General features: G+C 38.7%; 2 protein-coding genes across 2 annotated transcripts in view; both read right to left on the bottom strand.

Moving 5' to 3' along the window:
- Window positions 1-25517, bottom strand: part of Mbtps2 (membrane bound transcription factor peptidase, site 2) — a 45569-nt gene that overhangs the window by 17395 nt on the left and 2657 nt on the right. The window contains exons 2-5 of the mRNA XM_048440726.3: window positions 23674-23822; window positions 21878-22070; window positions 11876-11979; window positions 8377-8504 (exon numbers count right to left, since the gene is read on the bottom strand). Of these exons, the coding sequence (XP_048296683.1) occupies window positions 8377-8504; window positions 11876-11979; window positions 21878-22070; window positions 23674-23822 (574 nt within the window). The remainder of the gene's footprint in view (window positions 1-8376; window positions 8505-11875; window positions 11980-21877; window positions 22071-23673; window positions 23823-25517) is intronic.
- Window positions 1075-8504, bottom strand: Yy2 (YY2 transcription factor). Its single transcript, XM_048440727.3, has 2 exons — window positions 8377-8504; window positions 1075-3906 (listed from the first exon to the last, which is right to left on the bottom strand). Exon 2 carries the CDS (start codon window positions 3856-3858, stop codon window positions 2746-2748), a length of 1113 nt encoding a protein of 370 aa, XP_048296684.2. The 5' UTR covers window positions 3859-3906; window positions 8377-8504; the 3' UTR covers window positions 1075-2745.

Raw genomic sequence — 25517 nt, 5'->3', positions numbered from 1 at the left:
GGAAGGGGGGTCATGAATGAGACCAACCTGGGCTACATAGGATAACAAACCCTGGACCAATAAACCGTAGCAACAACACCCCAAACAAATAGAAACCCCAATATGGTCAATCAGCTGTTATAATAAATCTTTCCCACTTTTAATAATATACTCATGCTTTTTTATAGTACTTTCAAAGCTTCATCAAAAACAAAAACAAATAAAAAGGGGTCTATGCTATTACTAAATTGGTAAGGGTTCTTGCTGCCACGCCTGATGACCTGAGTTCCATTCCCAGGTCCCATGTGGCAGATTCCTTTAAATTGTCTTCTGATCTTCAAACATATGTCACAGCATGCACATGGCCACACCCACCTCTTTCCTAACCTCATCAAACAAACAGAATATTAAAAAATAAAGATAAATCAATCTACACATGGCGGGTTATGCCTATAATCTCAGCCCTTGGGAAGTTGAGGCAGAACTGCTGTAAGTTACAGGCCAGCAAGGACTACATTGTGAAAATTCATGGCAGCTTGGACTACAAAGCAAGATCTTGTCTAAAAAACAAACAGAACAATCAAAACCAAGGAAATCCCCTCTTTAGTCACACACTAGCATTTTCTCTGAACAAATTAATTCATAATCCTGCCCTGTTGCTAGTAAAAGAAGCAGGCATGGACAAGTGAACAAATGTGGGGTCACATGACAGCACTGGTTTCTCGACTCTATGGGTACTTCCCAATTGTCTTTCAAGCTTGCAGCTGGTACTATTACCCTCTAAATTCTGAATTCGCCAATGATGGCTTGGTGAAAACGGATGTGTGTGAAGCAGACACGTGTCACTCATCTAAACAAACTCTTGGCCGTTAATGCTTTGTTCATTAGTATACTTCCGAAATACTTCTTACCACTTTTGCTTTCTCAAGAGCACAGTTTTTTAATAGTGACACAAAAGATAGTTTGGCTAGATAATTTTTGTCACTGTTCTGTGCACTACCAGATGTTTTGTTAGGATTACTGATTGTTACTGACCTGACACCAGCAACACTTTCCTCTTTCCTTATTTTCTAACGTATTCACACAAGCAAGCTGTTTTTAATGCTCCAAACAGTTACTTTATTTTTGCTTTTTCTATCACACAAAAGTACACACCAAACATGCAATCAATTTGAAGATAAAATATTATGAAATCAAACACTATTAATTGATCAGACAAAGAAATTACACTCAACAACAGCACCTTAGGCAGTATGAAGGGAAGGCATAAAGTGACTAAAAGGAGCTTAAATTGGCTAATATGATTAAATCATCTAATATTCTACACTGTATAATATGGCTAAAGAAATTTACAAAAAATGTCCTGACATCAAGGAATACTGCCAAAATTAAGACAGCAAACAAACCTATGACATTTCTTTAACAGAATAATATGTACAAAACTGCCCATGCTTTAAAGACTATATTTTACAAACATCAACTCCACAGAAAACATATATACATTTACTAAGCATATTCCTAAAAGTAAACATGAGCACTTAGAACACACAATTAAAAAACATTAGTAAGTAAACTTCATATTCATGAGAACGCAAAAGTCCCATGTTTAACACAGTTGTATAAAGAAATGTAATTTGACAGGAATTTCATGAGTGATTCTCCTGCCAAAACCAAACTTCACAAAAGCACGATTGCAAAATAAGACAGGCCATGTATCGATAACATGGGGCTTGTGAATTAGTTGCCTGTTGAAACCAAACTTCACAAAAACACCATTGCAGAACAAAACAGTGCATATTAACATCATTATGTTGTGAGGTTCATGAATTATTATCCTGTCAAAATCAACTTTACAATAACACTGCTGTAGAATAATACAGGACACCTTGGCAATATGAGGATCATGAATTAGTCTACTATTGCAAGCAAGTTTCATAAAAACACCACTACAGAATAAAGCAGTCATGTTAGCATATAAAACCGTCTCTTGTTCAAGCTTTATAAAAACATATCAGAGGAAGACAGGATACCTTAGCAATATGAGGTTTATGATGTAGTGTCCTGTTGAAAACAAACCACAAAAAAAATCACCTCGCAGAAAACATAGAGCATCTTAGCAACAATGAGATTTGTGATTTATTCTACGTCAAAATCAAGCTTCTCTAAACACTTCAAAGCAAAATAACACAGGCCATCTTTAGAAACAAAGTGGTTCCTGAGTTAGTCTCCTGCTGAAAGCGAATTTCATAAAAACACCACTGCAGACTAAAACCAGTCATTTTAGCATATCTAGTTTGTGAATTAGTATCTTGTTGAAACCAGTTTCATAAAAATACTACTGCAGAAGATATGATATTTTAGCAATATGAAGTTCATGAATTAGTCTCCTGTTGAAACCAAAAACTCTAGCAAAAAAAAAAAAAACACAGATCATCTTTAGCAACAATATGAGGTTCGTGAATTAGTCTCTTGTTGAAACCAAGCTTCGAAAAGTATATCAGTACATGACAGATGGCATCAAAGTGAGGCATCAATGTGAGGTTAGTCTATCCTGTTGAAACCAAACTTAATTTCACTGCAGCACAAAATAGGGCATCTAATCAACATAAAACTTTAACTTTTACTCTATCAAAAGATAAACGTCAAATCTGTAGAATTCATTTGCAATTACTTTCCTAGAAACTATTCAAACGAGAGGCATATTTATTCCCAGGCACATCACTGTAAAATACTTCCCAGGCTTCAGAAGGATCTTCTCACTTCTTTTTACTTGCCCTTAACATGTGTTAAGAGATGCGATTTCAAGTTGGTCGACTGAGCAAACTTCCTGCTGCAGCCATCAAATGGGCACACAAACGGCTTGTCTCCGGTATGAATTCGGACATGAGTGCGCAGATTGAAATCAAGGGAAAAGCGTCTTCCACAGCCTTCAAAGGTACACTGGTAGGGCTTCTCTCCAGTGTGAACCAGCTGATGACGTTTCAGCTTCGAACTCTCCACAAAAGCTTTGCCACATTCTGTACAGACATGCACTCGAGGCCCGTGGATGTTTAAGTGCTTTTTCATAGAGGAGTTATCCCTGAACATCTTCCCGCAGCCTATATGAGAGCAAACTATAGGTCTTGGATAGTCTCCTTTGGGCTTTTTGGGTTTCATGCTTGTAAATTCTGCCAGCTGTTTGGGATCAGACAGGTCAATGCCAGGTATTCCTTCAGGAGGAAATTTTTTTCCTGTCATATACTCAGAGTAATCAGGAGGTGAGTCATTGTCAGCCTGCCTTTTGGGCACGGGATTTTTTTGTCCATTAGCTTCCCTCATGGTGGAGGGTAATTCTCCCTCAAGAGCTTCAATTTTCACCTGCTTCTGCTCCCGCTGTTTGTCGCCCAGGTCAGGGTTCACACCTTCTTCCACGCCAGCCTCGATAATGGTCTTCAAACTACAGAGATTCCCTTCATAGGGGCTGAGCTCACCTTGACCATTCTCTGCCGCCACGAAGCCTGACAAAGAGGCATTGGTCGGCTGCAGATAGCCATCATCAATACCTGGAACAACCATTTTGCTTTCGAATTCAGCACTGAATAGCAGGTTGTCTGAATCCTGGAAGTCCACCACCTCCTCTCGTGTCTGGATGATGATCATATCCGGATCATGCTCCCCATTACTCAGGGTGCTGCCCTCAAGAGGCTGCAGAGCTATAAAAGGAGAGTGGTAGTGGCCACCATGCGCCCAATCGACACCTGCGTCTCCGTACACTTCGATGGTTTGGAATGAGTTGGTTTCCACAGAAACCGCTTCTACATTAAGTAGCTCCAGGTCTACAAATTCAGCAGGAATCTCTGCATTTTCTGTGGTGATACAGAGAAGATTCTCTGAGGCCATGGCTGAGACCCACGAAGCGGGACTGGGTAGCAAACTGGTAGGAGATGGCTGTGGAGTAGAAAAAAAATCAGGGAAGAAAAGCACGCACTTGCGTGCTTAGAAACAACGACAACAATGACAAAACAACAACAGAACAATGACAAACAACAAAATTAAACAAACCCGAGAGCTCGACGAAAACCGTGCGCTTCAGAGAAAAGCTGGCCGTCGTCTGAGGCGTTAAGTGCTGTTTCCGGGCAAACGCGTGCGTTGGACACGTCACTGCACACGTCACTAGACGCGCCACTGAATGCGTCATTGCACTGAGACAGATCATCCAGCAAGCATCTTCTGCGCATGCCTAAAGCTCGTGCAACTTTCTGGTGGCCTGTGGAACCTGCATTGGCTTTCCTGCTGTCCTATCTAATTATTGACTGAAAATAATTTTCCTTTCTAGGTTCTTTACTGGTTTCCTTACTTTATTTCAGTTTATTTTCTTACCTCCCCTCAGCCAGGCTTATATCAGATCTAGGAAAAAAGTCTATTCTATTTTAATTTTACACTTTTTGTGTGCATGTTATACAAGCACCCTACCACTGAGCTATAGACCCTCAGTTCCTTTATAATTATTTATTTCCCCTATCTAACCACAAAACTTACTAATGTACATGCCATCAGGAATAGTTGATTATCTTGTAATTTTATATATATGTTTATACATATAAAATTTATGTATGTGTATGTGTTCATACATACATACACATACATACATATGTGTTTGTGTGTGTGTGTGTGTGTGTGTGTGTGTGTGTGTGTATTTAGTTAGTTTTTCAAGACAGGGTTTCTGTGTGTGGCCCTGGCTGTCCTGGAACTCACTTTGTAGACCAGGCTGACCTCGAACTCAGAGATCTGCCTGCCTCTACCTCCCAAATCCTGGGATTAAAGCTGTGCACCACCACCACCAGGCTTTGTCCTTTAATATATTTAATAAATACATGAAACATCCAACTACTCCTTTTACTAAGTACGACTTTACTTGTCTTCTTGAAATCTACCACATTTTGTGCTTTACCCCCCCCCCCACAAATCTACCAGTGCTGTATTTGCTTAACAAAACAAAACCCAGTTTCTGCAAGGCATACACCTCTACTCTCAACTCTCTGAAGCTGGAGGCAAGAACTGGTATTCAGCCTGTACTACACAGTAAGACCATATCTCAAAGAACAAACAAGACCCCCAAACCCTCCACAAAAATCCAACTACAACAATCAAAACAATTGAAAAACTTAGTTTCCTTCTGTATACAATCTGAAAAAGTTTATGCTAAATTTTCTTTTCATTTTTGATACTACTTCTAAAAAATGCACATATATGGAATGAAAATTGTACCTATAAAGCATGTTTGAACTATTATGAAAATATTTGCTGAGTGTTATGCATACCACTTTAACTTTTGAATTATGATAATACTTTGGAAAGTTAACTTTAAAAAATAATCCTAACTGTTTTGTATATCTAAATATTTGTCTCAATATAAACATTACTAGTGATTTAATCTTTACTGTATAAATAAACATCATTTACTATGTATTATAACTGCATTGTGCAATAATATCAAAAGAAAAGGACTACTATGATGACATTCAGGAATTATTTGATGTTTAAAATGTAGTTAATATGATATATTTTTTGACTACTATGGCATACATCATCTCACTTTATAATCTTTTATTAGAAAAATTTATTCAGGATTTTATTATTCTACCTATAAAACTTTAAGGGAAAATCTTTACCAACTTTTCTAATTTCTTCTCTTGTAATTATTAGCCTGTTTAGTTAATTTCAGCTATTTTCACATTCTTGTAATTCTTCCGTTTTCTGAAAACTTTTTTCAGAGATAAACAAAAAACACTAAAATGATAAAATTTTCTGTGTATTAGATATTATTCACCAATCTGAATACAAGTTCTGTCAATAGATTTCTCCCTGTAGTTTAATGTTTTATTTATTTTTCTAGAATAGCTCTTGGATTTAACACTCTGACTCTTCTGCAATTCCTTACTTTTGATTATATCATTATTAGTTACCCTTTTATTTCTTTAGTTTATGTGTGTGACTATTTTTCCTTTATGTATGTACATGTACCACATGCATATCTGGTGTCTGTGACGTTTAAAGAGCTCATCAGATTGCCTGGCCCTAGAGTTGGAGATGGTTGTAAACCACCATGTCGGTGCTGGGAACTAAGTCCTAAGCTAGCTAGGTCCCCTGCAGACTAGCAAGTCCTCTTAACTTCGGAGTCATCTGTCTAGGCCCTAGCCTGCTATTTCTTAACTATTTTATACTTGTCTTCATAGCTCTTAAGTTGATTGCCTGACTTATTTCCATTTCTAATTTTTTAAGAACTGTGTATGACACTGAATTTTTCTTTTATTAATGCTTTATACTGTATTCTAGTAAAATCTCATTATTACTATTTTGAACAATTAATCATATCATCAAGTTATTGTGTTTTTTTAATAAATGGATCCAATGTGTGATTAAGACAAACTTCTGTTTTCCTACTATTATTCTTTAGATTAGAGATTTGTGAATATATGGATTTTTTTTGTTTATCAACTTAATGGGCATTTAAAAAGAAATTGTCTCCTGTGTTCATACATACAATCTAACTTACCTATTTTTATAAAACTAATTATGAGATTCCATGGTCGAATTTTTGTACATGAGATGGATATATTATATTTATATTTGTCCTTTTACTCTATTTTGTTTGGTGCTCTGATTTGGTATTTCATAAATATAAATCATGACGATTAGTTCTCATAGTACATTACATTCCTTATGTGACTTATGCAATAATAAAAAAGTGACTTTTTATTATTTGCATAGAATATACTTTCCCATATTTGAGTAACATTCACATATTTTTCTAAACATCACAAACTTGAGATACTTTTTAAATCTAAACTAAGGGCTTTTTTGTAGTGACGGGGATCAAACCCAGGGCCTCATAGATGCTATGTGAGCACCCTACCAGTAAACTATATCTCAGCCTGACATTTTAATAGTAGAGTTTATCTCATTTCTATTTGGAGTAATTTATAATAATAAAGAAAAATAATATATTTTGGTTTTTTAAAAGTTGGCTTATTTTATCATGATATAAGAACTTTTTCCTATTGTCTACTTTCATTTCCTATGATCACTTTAAATGTTTAAATGTATTTTTCAGATCATTTACTGTATATTATTACACACAAATCAGTATTTCTGACTTTATCTCAATTATCTGACTCACACTACTAAGGAAATGAGGGAATTAGTATGCAGACTTACTGCTTTTAATTTGTCTACCTCCAAATTTTCAAAGAAAAATTAATTTTTATGAGTAATTTATTTTATGTGCATGAATATTTTGCCTATGTGACCTATGGAGGTCAGGTCACTGAGCCCTTAAACTGGAATTAAGGATGGCTGTGCAGCACCATGTGGGTGCTGAGACCCAAATCTAGGTCCTCTTTAGGAGTATCAAGTGTATTAACTGCTAAGCCATCTCTCTAGCCCCTAAAGACATTTTTTAAAATATATTTTATTTATGTTGTGCAGCACATGTTATGGCACGAACACAGAATTCAGAGAACAACCTGTGGATGTCGGTTCTCTCCCTCCCACCACATAGGACCTAGAAATCAAACTGAGCTCATTAGGCTTGGCTTGGCAGAAAGTGTCTTTACTCACTGAGCGATGTTGTTAGCCCCCACCTCAATTCTTTATTTTACTGGTTAGTTATATCACAGTGTGTTCAAACATTCTATTTCCATACTTGCTTAGCCTTAGTTATTCCATTTAATGAGATGTAGGAATGCGGTAGATTTGCCTTGGGTTCCTGTAGCTGAGGTGAATTTGTTTTTCCCAGAATTTCTCCCCTACATAATAGTATATCCCCAGGTGAGTCTTTCTGGCTGACTGAACTCTGACAGTGCTAGAGTTCAGCGTCAATCCTTGTATACCATCTTTTCTTCCTTCTTGAATCACGATTTATCATGTGACTGACTTTTCATGTTCTCTCTTGACTTTTGTATATTTCTTTGTAGATTTCATAGTTGTGTTTTAGGTTTTGACTATTCCTTTGCTCCAGTAAACATGAAATTTTCTCCTTTGCTTTTAATTTAAATTTTTACTAATTTATGTTGGTTTTTAAAAAATTGGTTTTAGCCAGGTGGTGGTGGTGCATGCCTTAATTCCCAGCACTCAGGAGGCAGAAGCAGATGGATCTCTGTGAGTTCAAAGCCAGCCAGGTCAACAGAACTAGTTCCAGGACAGCCAAGGCTGTTCAGAACAGTGAAATTGTATCTCAAAAGACAAACAAAACAAAACAAACAAATAAAATTGCTTTTGAGGTAGTAATAAGAAGTTGAATTTATTAACCAAATGTTGTTTTTCACTAGAATACTTTCAATAAAATCACTAACCACAGAAAATCAAAAGCCAAACAACACATAAACATTTAAAAAAACAATGAAAACTATTTGTTACCTGCACAAAATATCCTTAGCTGCTGGACTGGTGATATAAGTTGCAAATGGTTGGTTAACAGATCAACAAATGCTCCAGGATAAATAATGAAGAGAAAAATTCCAAAGCCATTAAATCGAACTTGTTCCCTAAGAAAACATGTAAGAAATCACATAAAAGAGTTTACTGATATTATAGTATTTGTCAAGTTAATAATGATATAATCTTAAAAATTTTTAAAAATAATTCCCTGGATAAATAAAACATAAAATAAAAACTAATAATCATAACTTTAAAATAGTATAATAAAGTTTTGGTCTAGGCTCTAGAGAACTCTGAAATATACATAAAATGCTAAATTTTTAGGATTTTGCTATTGTTGAATATATAATTGAAATTTGATATAAAGATACAGCTAATAATTCTTTTAGAAATCAATGACAGAAATTTATAAATTATTTTCAGAGAAGGACAAGGGGGAATATATAACTCAAATATATGATTCAAACACATTTGTCTTAGTTATTATAAATAATCCTTAAGATTTATGGAAGTATATTTCTGTTGAGCACTTAAAAATAGTTAATGGTAAGATAGCACCTAAAAGAAATAGTTTTTCCACCATTTCATTTCTAAAAAAGTCATATATCTATTTAATAGTCTCACAGAACCAAACAGATACTATGAAGAAAGCACTACCTTACAGTAAATGTACAAGACAACTACATAATTCACTTTTTGTTAGTAATGAGATTTATAAATAATTCATAGTCCATAGTGGCAGACCAGACTATGCAGTCTGCTAGGGCAGAAGTCATCAATGGTCTTACCCAGCTGTAAACCACGTAAGCTATAACAACAACCGGTCTACCAAGATTATTATGTGGATAACCAGCCACTTTTCTGGTTCGATTTAGGTCTGTTCCACAGCAGGGAACTCATGGTTGCTACCACTAAACCTGGCTAAAACTCTGAACATGGAGAGGTGTGGTGGTTTAGTAAGAACGGCCACCATAAGCTCATATGTTTGAGTGCTTGGTCACCAGGGAGTAGAAGTTTGAAATAATTAGAAGCAATACAGGGTGTGACCTTGTTGGAAAAGGTGTGACCTTGCTGGAGGAAGTTTGTCACTGGGGAAAGGGCTTAGAGGCTTCGAAAGCCCGTGCCAGGCCCTGTCTCTTTCTCTCTGCCTGAAGATCAGAAAGTAAAGCTCTCAGCTACTGCTCCAGCGCCATGTGTGCCTTCAGACTCCCTGCCACTGAGGATAATGAACTAAGCCTCTGAAACTATGAGTAAGCCCTTACTTAAATGCTTTCCTTTATAAGAGTTGCTTCGGTCACGGTCTCTTCACAGCAATAGAACGGTGACTATGGCAGGAGCTCACAGGCGCTAAGGAAGAAGTTACTTTTAGTGTTTTGCTAAATAGACATAGCATCAACCTGCCTTCTAATTAATAATCTTTATATCCATAGATTAGTGCTATTCTCAACCATCATCAGAGATAGTTGCTATTTAATTTTTGCAATGGATGGCAGTTAAATGGAGACTCACAACTGGTCAAAGTACAGAGAATAAGTGACTATGGAGTGCTCACGTGTAGTGGGACATCAGCTATCAGAGATCACATACCCATCCCCTCGAGCCTCAGGGAAACATTGTAGAAGAGGAGGCAGGAAGATTGTAAGACCCAGAGTTTAGGAAGGAATATTGCAAAACACTGTCTTCCAGATGTAATTTGGCCAACACACTCATAAATTCACACCAGCTATGGTCGCCTGCACAAGACCACAAGGTCAAACCAATTAAACAGCACAGCATGAATGGGGGAGAAGTTCCTGAGGCATTTCCCCTAGCTGAGAAGTTATTGGCAGCTGATGGTTTCTGGGGGATTGCCAATGCTCCAGTGGACGGCACTACAACCATGCACATAACAGGTAGCACTAACTGAACTTAGTGGGTTACTAAGTGGTAGGGAAGAACTTGGGAGGGGGCTGGAGGCTAGGAGTAAGGGATGGATATGAACGAAATATATCATACATGTGAAATTCTCAAAGAATAAATAGAAAAGTATTATATTTTATAAGTTATCCAAGTTGTTTCACAAACATACTGTAAATTATGAAACTCTTAATAACAATAATTCTAGATGTAATACCCTAAAGATTACAAGGTTAAATATATGGAAGAAAAATGAGATTTTAAAAGGTAACCAGGGCTGGTGTGACTGCTCAGTAATAAAGCTGCTTGCTATTAAACCTAACAACCTGAGTTTAATTCTAGGAACCCACCTGTAGGAAGAGAAATGATTCCTGAAATTGTTCTCTAATCTCCACACATATGGCACATGTATACATCCACCTCTACACTCACATACCCATGTCAAAGTTTCTTTAAGGTAACTGCCTCTTTAAACCAGTAGTGTGCACATCTGCTCAAAATGCTGTGTTAAGACGAATGTCTATCATCAGAAGCTAGATTTATTCATAAGCAACTGGAAAATAATAATGATTCATCTTCTCTAGAATAGTGATTTGTCTTTTCCCTGGTCCATATACACAAAAGAGAAAACTTGTCTGTCAGCATGCTTCTGGTTATGCCAGGAGTTGCCATGAGCTATCAGGGAAGTAGTGACTACCCTTGCCTTCTTCCCATTTTAATTACTCAGGTGTACATAGAAAGACACATTTGGGTAGTCAAAAACATCAACACAGCATGGTTCTCAAAGTCAGCCCTAGGTCTCATCTTCTGGCTTCCACCTGGGTTTCTAGGTAGGCTTAGATATCGTTGAACCCAGCACTTCTAGATTTTTATTCTAGCGACATGGGGCAGGAATAGAAACAGGAAACTGTTTCAGCCAATAATGTAGAGCCATGCACAGTGGCACATACTTACTTTCCTAACACTTGGGAGACTGAGGCACGAAGACGCTGAGTTTGAGGCCAGACTGGGCTAAAGAGACCTCTCCTTCTGACTATCCCCTCACCCCAGGAAACATTCTGAGTAGTGGCAGAGGGTTGAATTCAGTGAAGACCAGGGTACCAGTTAGCAAGATGGTTCTGTGGGTAAGGGAACTTCCTGCCAATCCTGTGACCTCTTTGAACTCAGGGATCCATACGGCGGAAGGAGAACAGTAACTCCCACAGGTTGTTCTATGACTTCCACTAGCATGCCACAGCATGTACATGCATGCACATACATACACAATAAATAAATATAATTTTTAAATAAAAAGACTAGATGAAAAACCCTGAAGCACCAAGATTATAATCATGCTGGCATAAAGCAAAAGACAGAAAGACTTAAACTACAGATGATCACATGATTGGAAAGACACATCAGCAGAATATTAGTTTTTTCTAGAAAAGAGACACTACCCCAAGTAATGAATGCTAAGTATACATTGAGTGATATCTACCAAAAGAAAAAAAAAACCTCAAACATACCAGATTTGAGGAATAAATCTTCTTAAATGAAAAGCTTCTTTGCATATAGTAGAAAGGAAAAAGTTAAGTCTTATTACCTAATAGCTGCTATACCGTGTCCAATTTCATGTACAACACCACTAATGAGGACTGCAGCGAAGAAGTAAGTCAGCTGATTGACAGGTAAATTTATACCAGGAACCTGTTCACAGACATAACACAGCAATGATTATCAGTGTGGGTACAGCAGAGTCCTGTTTGTAAACCAAGAGGCATGACCTTTACTCTGTCTTACAGCTGAAACCTCCAAACTTAATATTCCTTGACCTAAAAGTATTATGACCATTAATGATCAATTTTTATTTCTACCATAATTAAGGAAAAAAAGCAATGATTTGTTTTGTTTCAACCTAGGCAATGTCTATAAATTAGGCTTACTATCAACTTAAAAAAAAATGGGAAGGACTACATTAAAATGTTACATATATAGATTCCTGAGAGATTCACCATGGGACAGAATAAGGGTGTCCTGGGTGCCAGAGAAAGCGGGTTGATAATGAAGGTGGCAGTGGTTGATCCATCCTTAACTTAATGGTTGGAGGCTCAATTTGGGAACTCTTATTAAAATTCTTAGTCTTAGCCAGAAGAAGTAGTGGACACCTTTAACACGTCAGCACCCAGGAGGCAGTTGGGGGGGGGGATCTCTGAATTCAAGGTCAGCCTGGTCTACAGAGCAAGTTCCAGGACAGCCAGGGTTATACAGAGAGACCCTGTCTCGAAAAAAAAAAAAATCTTAGTCAAAAATCTTATCTTTCAACTGTTCTAACATGTAAAAACCTTGTGCTGAGTCATACAGGACATTCTCACTACAGCAAATCAGTGAGGCTCTTTTCAATATGCACAAGTTACAAGAGGTAAGAAGAAAAGGTAATGGACGCTATTATAGAACGAAGTGCCTGGTCAGTATTGGTGTATCATGCCCTTCATTCCTCTTATCCTTATCAATTTACCTATCAGAAAGATAGAAGCAAAGATGCACAACTTAATGCAATGTAGACTCGTAGACAGATGAAGAAGCGTGAGTTGTTTTATAGTCATGTACTCTAAAAAATGTTTTGCATATAAGTATTAGTGCGTGCATAAGGAAAGCTTTCTAATTATCCAGGCTGAACAGTGAAATTCTCTGATAGCCAAGAGAGCCTAGCAAAAAGGCAAATCATCTATTAGGGAGAGAGCCTGAACATAGGGAACACACACTTCTCACAGTACAAGACTTAGAACCCAAAGGAAATCTCTCCCCAGAAAATCCCTTCCTGCATTTACGAATTATCATTTGAATACTAACTAAAAATGCTTAATACAGGCAAAATGGGGTCTGGAGAGATAGCTCAGTGGTTAAGTGCACTATACTGCTCTTGCAGGGGAGCCAAGTTCAATTCCCAGCACCCATATTGAGGTTAACAGCTGTAACTCCAGGTCCAGGGGATCTGACACGCTGTTCTGGCCTCTATGAGCACCAAGTCCACACATGTGCATACATGCAGACAAAAATAACCTTACACATAAAATACAAATAAATAAATCATTAAAAAGCAAGACAGGCAAACTTAAACAGAAGCCTAAAATCCTGCTCAATTTGCAAATAGAAAACAGAACCATTCTCAATGCTTTTGCTGCATCTTTCTTGTCTCTCCCCTATACATCTACTTTTAAAAATTATACTGTCATTATAATTAATAATTATATAATATAATCTATAATTGTAAATTATACTGTAATTATAATTATAACCATAATTTTGAAACTTGTATTTTCATTTAATATCTCTTCATTAGTATTTTTGAGTTCTATGTTTATTTTCTCTTTTTTTTTTTTTTTTTTGAGCCAGAGTCCTGGCTGGGATTATGTCTGCATTATACCATACCTAACTCAATATGCCCTTTTTGGGGGGCTGCAGAGATGGCTCAGTAGTTAAAAGTACTTGTTATTACAGAGGATCCATACCTGTATCTTGGCTCCCATAATTCATAATCCCAGTTCCAGGTTATGTAGCAGAGATGTATGTAGTGTACATATATGCATTCAGGTAAAACACTGATACATATAACATAAATAAATTTTAAAAATTAGATTTATGTGTATGAGTGTTTTGTTTGCATGTGTAAGTGCGCATATATATATATGCACCACATATGCGTGAGGTGCTCATGAGGTTAGACGAGGGTCATCAGATCCCCTGGAACTGGAGTTATGGATGGTCATGAACCACCATATAGGTTTTGGGAATCGAACCTGGTCCTCATTAGTGCAACAAATGCTTTTAACATCTGAGACACCTCTCGACCTACTACCTTGTTTTTAGAGACAAGATCTCTCTCACCAGAACCTGGAGTTCAATAATTAGGCTAGGCTGCCTGGCCAGAAAGTCCCAAGAATTCTCCTGCTTCTACCTTCTTGCATTGGAATTGTGAGTGTGCACAATTGGGCCTGTTTTGTTTCTTTTCATTTCTGTTTTAGACCAGTATCTCAGTAAGGTTTTTAATAGCTACATTATATTTTGTGGAATGGGCTGTTAGTCATTTAACTATTTTACAAGTTTTTGCTTCTTTGTAAATATTTTTGTGACTTGATTATTCAACTCTCAAGTGTGAATTTTTGTGTGTGTACAAGTACACATGCCTCTATATACACATGCAGAAGCCATAGAAGGTGTCTTCCTCTATGTTTCTCCACCTTAACTAATTAATTAATTGCTGCATGCATGTGTGGGGCATATATACATGGTACAGTTTGCCTGTGGAAGCTAGAGGACAACAGGAAGGAACTGGCTCTCTCCTTCTGATATATGGGTTCTCGGATAGCACTAAGGATATCAGGCTTAGTGGCTAGGGCCCTTCCCCTCTGAGCCATCTTGTTGGCCCTCTGTAGGCTATGTTTTCAGACAGGGTCTCTTGCTGAACCCGAAGCTCCACCATTTCAGCTAGGCTAGATGGCTCGCGAGCGAGCTCCAGAGATCAGCCTGTGTTCACCACATCATTATTTAATAAAATTAATTGCAACTGCCTTACAACTGGATCTTATGGAGGCATTTTCTCAGCTGAGGTTCCCTCATACAGATAACTCTAGCTTGTGTCAAGTTGACATGACTAGCCAGCACAGCACACCCCTTGTCAATCTGGCACACATACACATCACTATTCAGCCATAACCCTTCCTTTCTTATTTGTAAAGATCTCACATTAAAATCATAAATAACTTTAAAAGTCCTACAGTCTTTACAAATTCAAATACATTAAAATTTTCGTCTCTTTAAAATACCCAATTTTGCTGGGTGGTAGTGGTGGCACATACCTTTAATCCCAGCACTCAGGAGGCAGAGGCAAGCAGATCCCTGTGAGTCTGAGGCCAGTCTGGTCTACAGAGTGAGTTTCAGAAAGGCTTCAAAGCTACAGAGAAACTGTCTCAAAAAAAAAATCCAATTTCTCTAAAAATCCAAAATCTCTTTTAAAAGTTTAAAGTCTTTCAGCTGTGGGCTCCTGTAAAAATCAAAATGATATATCTTCATCTTCAAGAGTGAAGACCCAGAGCACAGTCACAATCAAATCAAAACCAAACCAAACCTAACTGTGGAAATAACACCAATGTCCAATGTCTGGAATCCACTCAATGATCTATCTTCTGGGTCACTCCAAGGGCTTGGGTCACTTCCTATGCTCTGCCTTCTGCAGCACACATGGCTTATCTTCTAGGCTCTGGTTGGCTCTGCTGCTGCTGCTGCTGCTGCTGCTGCTGCTACTGCTGTCCTTGATGGTTATCCCAATCATACTGCCATCTCTAAAACTTCTGGGGTCTTCTGGTGCAACTGGACTACACTGTCAACATCTCTTCATGACCCCTTCAATCCAGGGCCTTCAACTGCCACTGAGGCTCCACCTTCACCAATGGCCTCTTCTGGCCTCTCACAGTGCCAAGCCCCAACGGCTCTCCATGACCTCTACATGCCTTCAAAACCTGGGTGACCCTTACTCTACCAAGTTCAGCTGCCAGCACAAGGTACAACCTAGGCTGCCTCTGGAACCCAGCTTCTCTGTGCTCTCAGGAAATACTTCCCAGATTTTAGCCTAACAATGCTGGTCTCTTCTTAATCAATGCCAGATTCTCAGCTCCTGTCAACTAGCATCGAGTATCCAAGCACTGCAAAAATTCCACTTTAGGAATTCTGGTATCTTGTTAATCACAACTGATTCTTCAGCCCCAGTTACCACAATGCCACAATGCCAGACTCTTTAATCAAAACAGCAGATGGCCGTGATAGTCTTTAATCTGCCCTCTGAAACTTCACAAGTCAGGCCTCCATTCTCTGCACTGCTCTCAAAATTCTTTTTTCCCCCCTGAGACAGGGTTTCTCTGTGTATCTTTGGCTATTCTGGAACTTTGTAGACCAGGCTGGCCTCGAACTCACAGATCTGCCTGCCTCGGCCTCCCGATGGCTGGGATTAAGGATGTGTGCCACCATGCCTGGCTCTGCTCTCAACTTTCTTCCAAGCTTCCACAGAACAGCCCACTGAGCTCTCAACACTCACTGACTTTTCTGGCCCAAATCCAGAGTCTCGCCACAATCTACCCAAAAAAATGGTCAGGTCTGTCACAGCAATACCCCACAATCCTGACCTTTGTCTTAGTTAGGGTTTATATTGCTGCAACAAAACACCATGACCAAAAACAAGTTGGGGAGGAAAGGGTTTATTTGACTTACACTTCCCATATTATTGCCCATCACTGAAGGAAGTCAGGGCAGGAACTCAAACAAGGCAAGAACCTTGAAGTAGGGGTGCTACTTATTTTACAGGCTTGCTCCTTATGGCTTGCTCAGACTGCTTTCTCTTTTTTTCTTTTAAAGATGTACTTATTCAAAATGTATATAGTGATCTGTCTGCAAGTCTGTCTGCAGGCCAGAAGAGGGCACCAGATCTCATTATGGATAGTTGTGAGCCACCATATGGTTGCTGAAAATTGAACTGAGGACCTCTGAAAGAGCAACCAGTGCTCTTACCACTGAGCCATCTCTCCAGACCCTCAGCCTTCTTTCTTAATGAGCCCAGGACCAGCCCAAGAATGGCACCACCCACAACGGGCTGGGCCCTCTCCGTGTTCACTAATTGAATAAAAATGACTTATAGCTGGATCTCATGAAGGTATTTCCTCAACTGAGGCTCCTTGCTCTCTGATGACTGTAGCTTGTGTCAAGTTGACAGAAGATTAGCCTGCATGGATGCATTCATCTTATCAAACTGCTCTCTTAACAAAAACAGACTTAGCTATATCTTTAGGCAAGTGCATTTTATTCAAATCTGCAATCTCAGTAGTCTATTTATGACTCAACTGGCTTTTCCTGATGTAATTCATATATTTGTTGTTTTATTTGAAACAGGGTGACAAGTAACCTGGTAGGGAGACTAGCTTGACCTTGACCTTACAGTGATCCTCCTGCCTCTGCCTTCTGAATATTAGGACTACAGACATACACTATCATGTTCAGCTGTATTCTTGTATTCCTCTCTAACTAGTCTGTTAACTACACTTCAAACACTAGTATTGCTCCCTTGTAATTAATGTCAGAAATGTATCATCCACTTTATTGCCATATAATCTTACTTTGCTTTTAGTTTTTGGTATTACAAAAACTTAAGTTATCAAATATATTAATATTCAACATCTCCTAAAACATCATGACTGACTGTAAATGTAAACCATGGGCCCTGGGTGATGATGGTCCGTTAGTTTAGATTTACCAACAGTAACAAGTGGACCACTCTGGTTGGGGCAGCTGTGTTTGTGTGGGAAGTACTTGGGAAATCTCTATATTTCCTCTCAATACTGCTATAAACTTAAACCTGCTCTAAAAATAACATCTTTAGAAATCAAAAATAACTAAGAACAAAGATATACTGTTTACTGTTGTGTAAAAACATCCCACAGTTCTGATGTTAGCTTTATATCGTCCTCATTCCATAGTCACGTGAATTAAGAGCATGATTTTTCCTTTGCTTTCCAGGCCTTTTGTTAGGCTGAGTTTTGCTGCTCTCTCAATTAGACTTTGTTTTGGGCTGCACAGCAGATGCGTAATCAAAGAGGGGTCTGGAGCATGCACTTCACTCATTTTCGAAATTCCACTGATCCCAAGTGTCTGTTCTTTGAATATGAAATCCATTTTCATAATCAACATTATGAATGTGTGTGTGCTATCTTATTATCTCCAATTCTCTTTACTCAGACCTTACTGAACAACTTTTTTTAAAAATAGTAGTTGCTTTCTTTTTTAATTATTTATTTATTCTTATTTAATGTATAATGGTATTTTGTTTTGCCTGTGGAAGGGTGCCATGTAGGTGCTGGGAATTGAACCTGGGTCCTCTGGAAGAGTAGCCAGTTCTCTTAACCACTCAGCCATCTCTCCAGCTCCCGAACAACTTTTTTCTTTCACAAATATCAGTGTCCCTTGTGCTCCACAATTTATCCACTCCCAAGCTGGGTAAGTCATCTGTTCAGGTTAGTAGCATTCCTGTTTCTGATACCTCTTTAAACGTACTGCCTTAAGATTAGCTCTCATTCATACTATCTAGCTCACAAAATAACCGACCCCAAAGCACAGCTTGCCTTTATTTCAAATAACTCAATTCATTTAATGCAACCAGCTCTCTGTCCCTTCTCTTCTGGATACACTAATAAGTAAGACGAGGTAAGAGTCTGAGTTTGTGACTGACAATAGCGACAGATGGCAGGTCTTATTGGCTGGCAACAGTACAAGATGGCCATCTGTCTCTGATATGATTGCACAGAGTATTAGATGTACCAGAACACTGAATGCAGAACACTCTTTCAACAGCACACAGTGCCAGGGTTGTGGGAATTAATACTGAACAGGCTGCAGGGAATTAGAGGGGAAGCCAGAAGTATGTTCCTTAAGCTCCAAGGGCTAATTCAAAGATGAGACAAGGCACTTTCAAAATTATACACAAATATGTTTGGTAGACTACTGGGCTTCTGGCTTTTTAATGGTTCCAAAGCATAGCACACCTGGTATTTTTATAAATGCTGAATAAACTGGGAAGCAAAGAGAATAATTTCCTCTCTACATGACAACTGCCATTGGAATTCCAAACAGGCCAATGATGAGGATTTCTCTAAACGGACTTCTTCAGATTTTCTCTAAATGGGCTTCCTACCCTCTTCAATCATGAACACTAACTACTTGTATAACCAAAAGTCATCCTTAAACTGTCCCCATAACCTCCAGCGTCACATTAAGTTAATTACTGCTGAGAATTGTAATGAAAAGCCATCACTGGTATTCTGTATTTCTCCCCTTTAGAAACTGTTTGAGAATCCGATACATACAATGTGTTTTGAGCAAATTCACCCTCCATTCTCAATCCTCCTACTCCTTCCGTATCCCACCACTTTTCCCTCCCAACTTCGTCTGTTCTTTTTTTAACCCACTGAATGCTCTTAGTGTTGCCACTATGTTCATGGGTGTAGGACCATTTTCTGTTGGGTAGCCTCTCAGGGGCTTTTATTCTCTTTGCAACAAACTTAGCTTATATCTTTATTATTTCTAGCATGAATCATTCCATCTGTACTCATAAGTGGTCTCCCCATCTTTGATCTAACTGTGGTGCGTTTTGCACAGAACGCTAGGTAAGCGAGAAATTTTCTAGAAAGGTCTTTCACAGTCTAGGTACTACCTATATCACCCATCTTATCTTTTACTTTTCATACTGTTTTCTTATAATACTTTTAATTATTAGGTAAGTAATATAATGCTTACCTAAACTTTTACCACAGTACTCATAAGGGCAGGTCAAAATTATGCATACTTCTTTGAATGAATGAACCAACCTATCTCCTCACCCGCCTCCCTCCTTTCCTCCTTTTCTCTCTTTTTTCCCTTCCCTTCACCCTTAAATGACACCCAGGGCCCAATGCATGCCAGACAAGTGATCTATAACAAAGTTATGCCCCCCAACACTTTCTTTTACTTTTACATAGGAGAGGTTCATTAACAAGAGAGATGATTAAATACAATATTTATAACTCATGGACTAGAAACTACAAGTATAAAAATCTAATTTAGAAATACTTAAATAAAAGTTGAAAACATATGAAGCAAAAGTGAGCCAGTGTCAAGCACTGTTGCAAACTGAAGGTGGCAAAAGGTAAGAGATAAGTGCAGGAGTGACAGCTCAGGAGTAGAGCGCTTGGTGGCCAAACATGGCGCTGTACTTTCAAACCACCAGAAGCCTACACATGTGCTTTAAAATAAGAATTACTATAATAGCTTACAAGCAAAGCAGTAAACCCTAGCACATATTTTTTAATATTAAGAAATCACAAGATGGAGACTGGAGAGCTGGATCAGCAGTTAAGAGCATTTACTGCTTTTGCAGAGGACCCAGATTTGGCTTCCAGCATCTACACAGTGGCTCACAACTGTCTATAAGTACAGTTCCAGGGAATTCAATGCCACCTTTTGGCCTCTGGATATCAGGCATGCATATAGTATACATACATGTAGGTAAAACACTCAAACACAAAAAATAAAATAAATAAATTCTAAAAAAAAAAAAATCACAGAGTTCCATTCAGATGGGTGAGTGTATGCCATCCCCGGGGCAGACTGTCTGGGAAGGGAACACAGGGCCTCCTCAACTCCTGCTGCAGGGGCTTCTTTGTTACACACAACCCTGCCTCCCCCAAGCCTGCCCTATTGTCTGCAAGGTCCTTGGCCCAGGAACAGTTCCTGCTCCTGCAGTAAGGCTATTCACCCAGAGGGTTGAGTGTCTGCCCATCCAGCAGGCTGGAAGGTCCCTGCAAGGGAGTGCAGGGCACTTTCAGCTTCTGCTGCAGGGGCTTCTTTGTTCCACACAACCCTGCCCTCCCCCCAAGTTTGCCCTATTGTCTGCGGGGTCCTTGGACTACCAGGAGTCCCTGTTTCTGTGCTGAGGAGTTCCATCCAGACGGGACCTTCATCTGGCGATGGATGGAGATAGAGACAGAGACCCACAATGGAGCACTGAGCTCCCAAGGCCCAGATGAAGAGCAGAAGGAGGGAGAACATGAGCAAGGAAGTCAGGACCGCGAGGGGTGCGTCCGCCCACAGAGACTATGGGACTGATCTAATGGGAGCTCACCAAGGCCAGCTGGACTGGGACTGATGGAGCATGTGATCAAACCGGACTCTCTGAATATGGCTGACAATGAGGGCTGACTGAGATGCCATTGATAGAGGCACTGAGTCTTGTTTCTACTGCATGGACTGGCTTTGTGGGAGCCTAGAATGTTTGGATGCTCACCTTTCTAGACCTGGATGGAGGGGAGAGGGCCTTGGACTTCCCACAGGGCAGGGTACCCTGACTTCTCTCAGGACTGGAGAAGGAGGGGGAGGGGGAGTGGGGGAAGTGGGAGGGCAATGGGACGATGGGAGGAGGTAGAAATTTTTAATAAAAAAAAATCACAACATACGTGTAATGATTCTTATCTGAAATCTCAATACTTGGAGGCAACTTTGAGGGCAACTTGAGCTATATAACAAATACTAGGCTAGTCCAACTAACAGAAAGTAGTTTCAAAGAAATGACAGTGGCCAAAAATGTCTTATGTCTTTTACCCTAACTCTAGTCTTATACTTTTATTAAAAGGAGATTATTGGTTAAATTTTGAAAACCATGAAAAGGACAGCGAGTGCTGCACAACATTAAGATTTAGCTTACTTTCATGTTCTAGAGATCTCAAGTCAGAATGCCTACTCCTTGCGATAAATAACCATTTTACATCTCAAGTAGACAACCTGAGTTAAGGGGAACCTGTAATGGCTGTCTGTCTTATTAGTGGTCAATATATTCTCTTTACAGGTATTGCTACTGCCATCAAATATTGTGACAATTTCTGCTAATCTTGTACTAATGGTTTTTGGTTAAGTGTGTAATTTGAAAAATTATGAGGTGTTTTACTTTAATGTTTATGTTATGCATTGTAGGTATACTAGCCAGAAAAATATATCTATGTTTTCAGCAATTTAAAGCAAAAAAGAGTACACTTACCACAACTTGCAACACCTGTTCATTGTGAAGAGAGGAGGAAGAGAAAGAGGAAGAAGAGGAAGAGGAAGAGGAGGAAGAGGAAGAAGAAGGAGAGTCAGCCATCATCTGTGCCAAAGTCTGCATCAGTGTTTTTCCAAGGAGAAAAAATGAGCTGAACATGGCAATTACACCAAACACCATTCCAAAATTGAACCTGGCAACACGGACAAAAACAAACATGTAAGCGTACAATTCTTCACAATGCATATATTAACAAAACAACTAACTGGCCACGTTTCATTACTTTTAAACAACGGGTGAAATTACCAAAAGCTGCCCTTGTTTATGCTATCTAAACTATCTGACTGATTCATAGGCAGTTTGAACAAACTAAAACACTCCGACACCCAAAAGGCTGAATATTATTGCTAGTTTAAAAAGGGGGCTAGAGGGTTTGCTCTCCATTTGCTCATTTATATAGCACTGTTTGCTTGTGTTTAATATAGTTAGGAATGCTCGTAAGATTGGGGCACGCATTCAATTTTCACCCATTCTATTGTCTTCATCTTATTTTAGCTTCACTTTGTGATAAACTAGTTTAAATAACAATGGAGATTCAAATCTAATACTTTTATTATTCTGTTATTTTAATAATTAAAACTACTCTTTTACACTTGGAACTAATCTGTTCACTTTCATATGTTCTGTTGTGAAATTGAAGGTTGTAGAATTGTTTGTAATATTGTTTTTATTGTTCATAGAATTTGAAGTATTATCTTATTTTTAATTATGATTTTTATTTACTGTTTTTTCTTAATGAATCATAGCCTAGGCTTAATCAGTTTTTATTACTGTATACTTTTTTATTATCTAATTGTTTACATTAGTTTGAACATACTTGGAACTTACATTTGTTATTTGTGAGATGAGAGAGAGAGAGAGAGAGAGAGAGAGAGAGAGAGAGAGAGAGAGAGAGAAAGGTCTCAGTAACTAACAGACTGGCCTGGAACTTGCTATGTTGTCCAGATTTCCCTTATACTCTCAATTCTCCTGCCTCGGTATTCTGAGTGCTGGGATTCCTACTCAAAGCTTTATTTTTGAACAAAAAGTAATTTAGAGGACACTATTCAAGAACCCCATATTCTCTGAACTAAGAACCTGTTATGAGGAGCTGTGGCATGGCTAGAGGTTAAGAGCATTGGCTGCTCTTGCAGAAGACCCAGGTCCTAGTCTCTAGGACCACATGATGGCTCATAACTGTCTGCCACTCCAGTTCTGGGGGATCTCATAGCTGCCTGGTTCCTGGGGGTGCTGCATGCAGTGGTATACACATTCAGCACACATACAAAGTAAAAGTAAATAAATCTTAAAAAAGAAATTGTTAGGACATTAAGTATTCCAAAGACCATGTAAAATACAAAACCATAAATTTCCCTAAGTGCCTTATTTACTTACTTATGTATATATTTATTTTATTTTTACTTTATATGCATCCTCTGGAAGAACAGCAAATGTTCTTAATGGTTTAACCACCTCTCCAGTTTCTCTTATTTATTTTTGTTTATTTGCTTGTTTGAGACAGTGTTCTTATGTAGCTCAGACTGGCCTCAAACTTGAAATCTAACTTAGGATGGCCTCAAACTTGTGATCCTTCTGGAATAACAGCTATGCACCACTATGGTCAGGTATCATGATTTTTAATGTATTGAAAAGCACAATGATACAATTGTTTTTTTTATATATATATATGCTATGTTTGATGATCACAATTTAATTAAATGACTAATTTAACCCACAAAATTAAAGATGAAAAGTACCATTGGTAAAGCATCCTTGCTTTCCGTCGTCCCCAGCTGTAAAAGGCACGATTAAAAACTGAAGTTTGCCATCTTATATGAAAAGGAGAGATGCTCAATCCATTGGTTTTCAGCCAGTCTTCATAAGAATGTTTAAAATACACAGATGACTAAGAGAAAGAAAAGTTCAGCATCACTCAAATTTGAAGAACAGATTTATAACATAAGTAAAGAACTAAATAAAGGTTAAAACAAAGAAAATAAGTACTTTGTATACAAAACCAAGATGTTAGTGGCTCAACAACAGTGATTGTCAACCTTCCTAATGCCAAGAACCTTTAACACAGCTCCTCGTGTTGTGATGACCCCCGACTTTAAAATTATTTTTGTTGCTACTTCATAACTGTAATTTTGCTACTGTTACGAATCGTAATATAAATATCGTATTTTCTGATGGTCTTAGGTGACCTGAGGAGATGGCCATTTGATTCCCCCCAAAGGGGTCTCAACCCATAGGTTGAGAAACCACGGGTTGATAATATTTTTTGAGATAGTTTCACAAAACTCAGGCTGGCCTCATTTCCATGTAGCCAAGAACGACCTGGAATTTCTGATCCTCTTGACTCCACCTCTCAAATGCTGAGATTACAGGCATTTGACAACATGTCTGGTTTAAGTAGTGCTGAGAGCAAACCTAGGAATTCATGCATGCTAGGCAAGCACTCCACAAACTGACCTACAATTCCAGCCTAAAATGTTTATAATCTTAAAGCCTTACATTTACCCTTCAAAGTATCAAAGGTCCAGATTAACTGGGTAGCTGGGTTAGGGTCCAGGGAAATACAGTCCAAAAGCGAAATCTGGTTTATAGCCTACAATATAAGAACGATTTTTAAATTTTAAGGGATCATTTCTTTAAAAAAACAACAACAACAACAACAAACAAACAACTGCTGGGGATGTGGTTCTGTTAGTTACTTGTCTAGGTACTATGGATGATAAAGGGCAGTTTTAAGAAGGGTTTAATTTGACTCACAGCTCCAGAGTAGAGCCCATCACGGAGCAGAAGCTCCGGTGACTGGAGCTTGAGGGGGTTGGTGGAGGCAGCTAGTCACATTACATTCACAGTCGGGAGGAAGATGAGGGCTTGGCTTAGGTGCTTTCTCCTTTTTTGTCCAGTCCAGGACCCGACCCCACCCCACGGCAATAGTACTTCCTACTTTTAGGGTTGACTTTTTTCCCTCAATTATCCTAATCAAGAAAATCCCTTGCAGCCCCATTCATGGAATTGTTTCTGTGGTAACTCTAAACCCCACTAAATTAACCATCAAAAGTGGCCAGCACAGTGAGGTGCCTGTAATCCCACCACTTCCCTTTAGAAGGAAAGGCAGAAATATCTCTGCAAGTTCACAGCCAGCATAGTTGACGTCGTGAGTTCCAGGCCAGCCACATGCACACAGAAGAATGCTGTCTCAACCCTATCTCCTCCAAATAGACAACAAAACCCAAGAATATTTAACAGAGATTCCATGAACCATAAAGCTTAAGATACTTACAAATTCAGCCCTTTAAAAATCCCAACCTTGCCAGGCAGTGATGGCACACTTTAATCCTGGCACTGTGGAGGCAGAGGCAAGTGTATCTCTATGAGTTCAAGGCCAGCCTGGTCTACAGATCGAGTTCCAGGACAGCTAAAGAGAAATCCTGTCTCGGGGTGGGAGTGGGGGTCAAACTTGACCCCTGCTTAGAACAATGAAGTACATAGAAATATGAGAGTAAAAAATGCAAGCCACATATAATTTTAGATGGTCTACTAGCTAGATTTTAAGATGGGGAGATTCATTTTCATGTATTTGTAATCTATA

The sequence above is a fragment of the Myodes glareolus genome, chromosome X (genome assembly GCF_982192425.1).
Source record: "Myodes glareolus chromosome X, mMyoGla1.1, whole genome shotgun sequence".
Taxonomy (NCBI): domain Eukaryota; kingdom Metazoa; phylum Chordata; class Mammalia; order Rodentia; family Cricetidae; genus Myodes; species Myodes glareolus.
This window is presented reverse-complemented; position numbering and strand designations above follow the sequence as displayed.

What these genes read in the sequence shown, in the direction of transcription:
- Yy2 (XM_048440727.3), bottom strand. Translation starts at nt 3,858, where the DNA reads ATGGCCTCAGAGAATCTTCTCTGTATCACCACAGAAAATGCAGAGATT.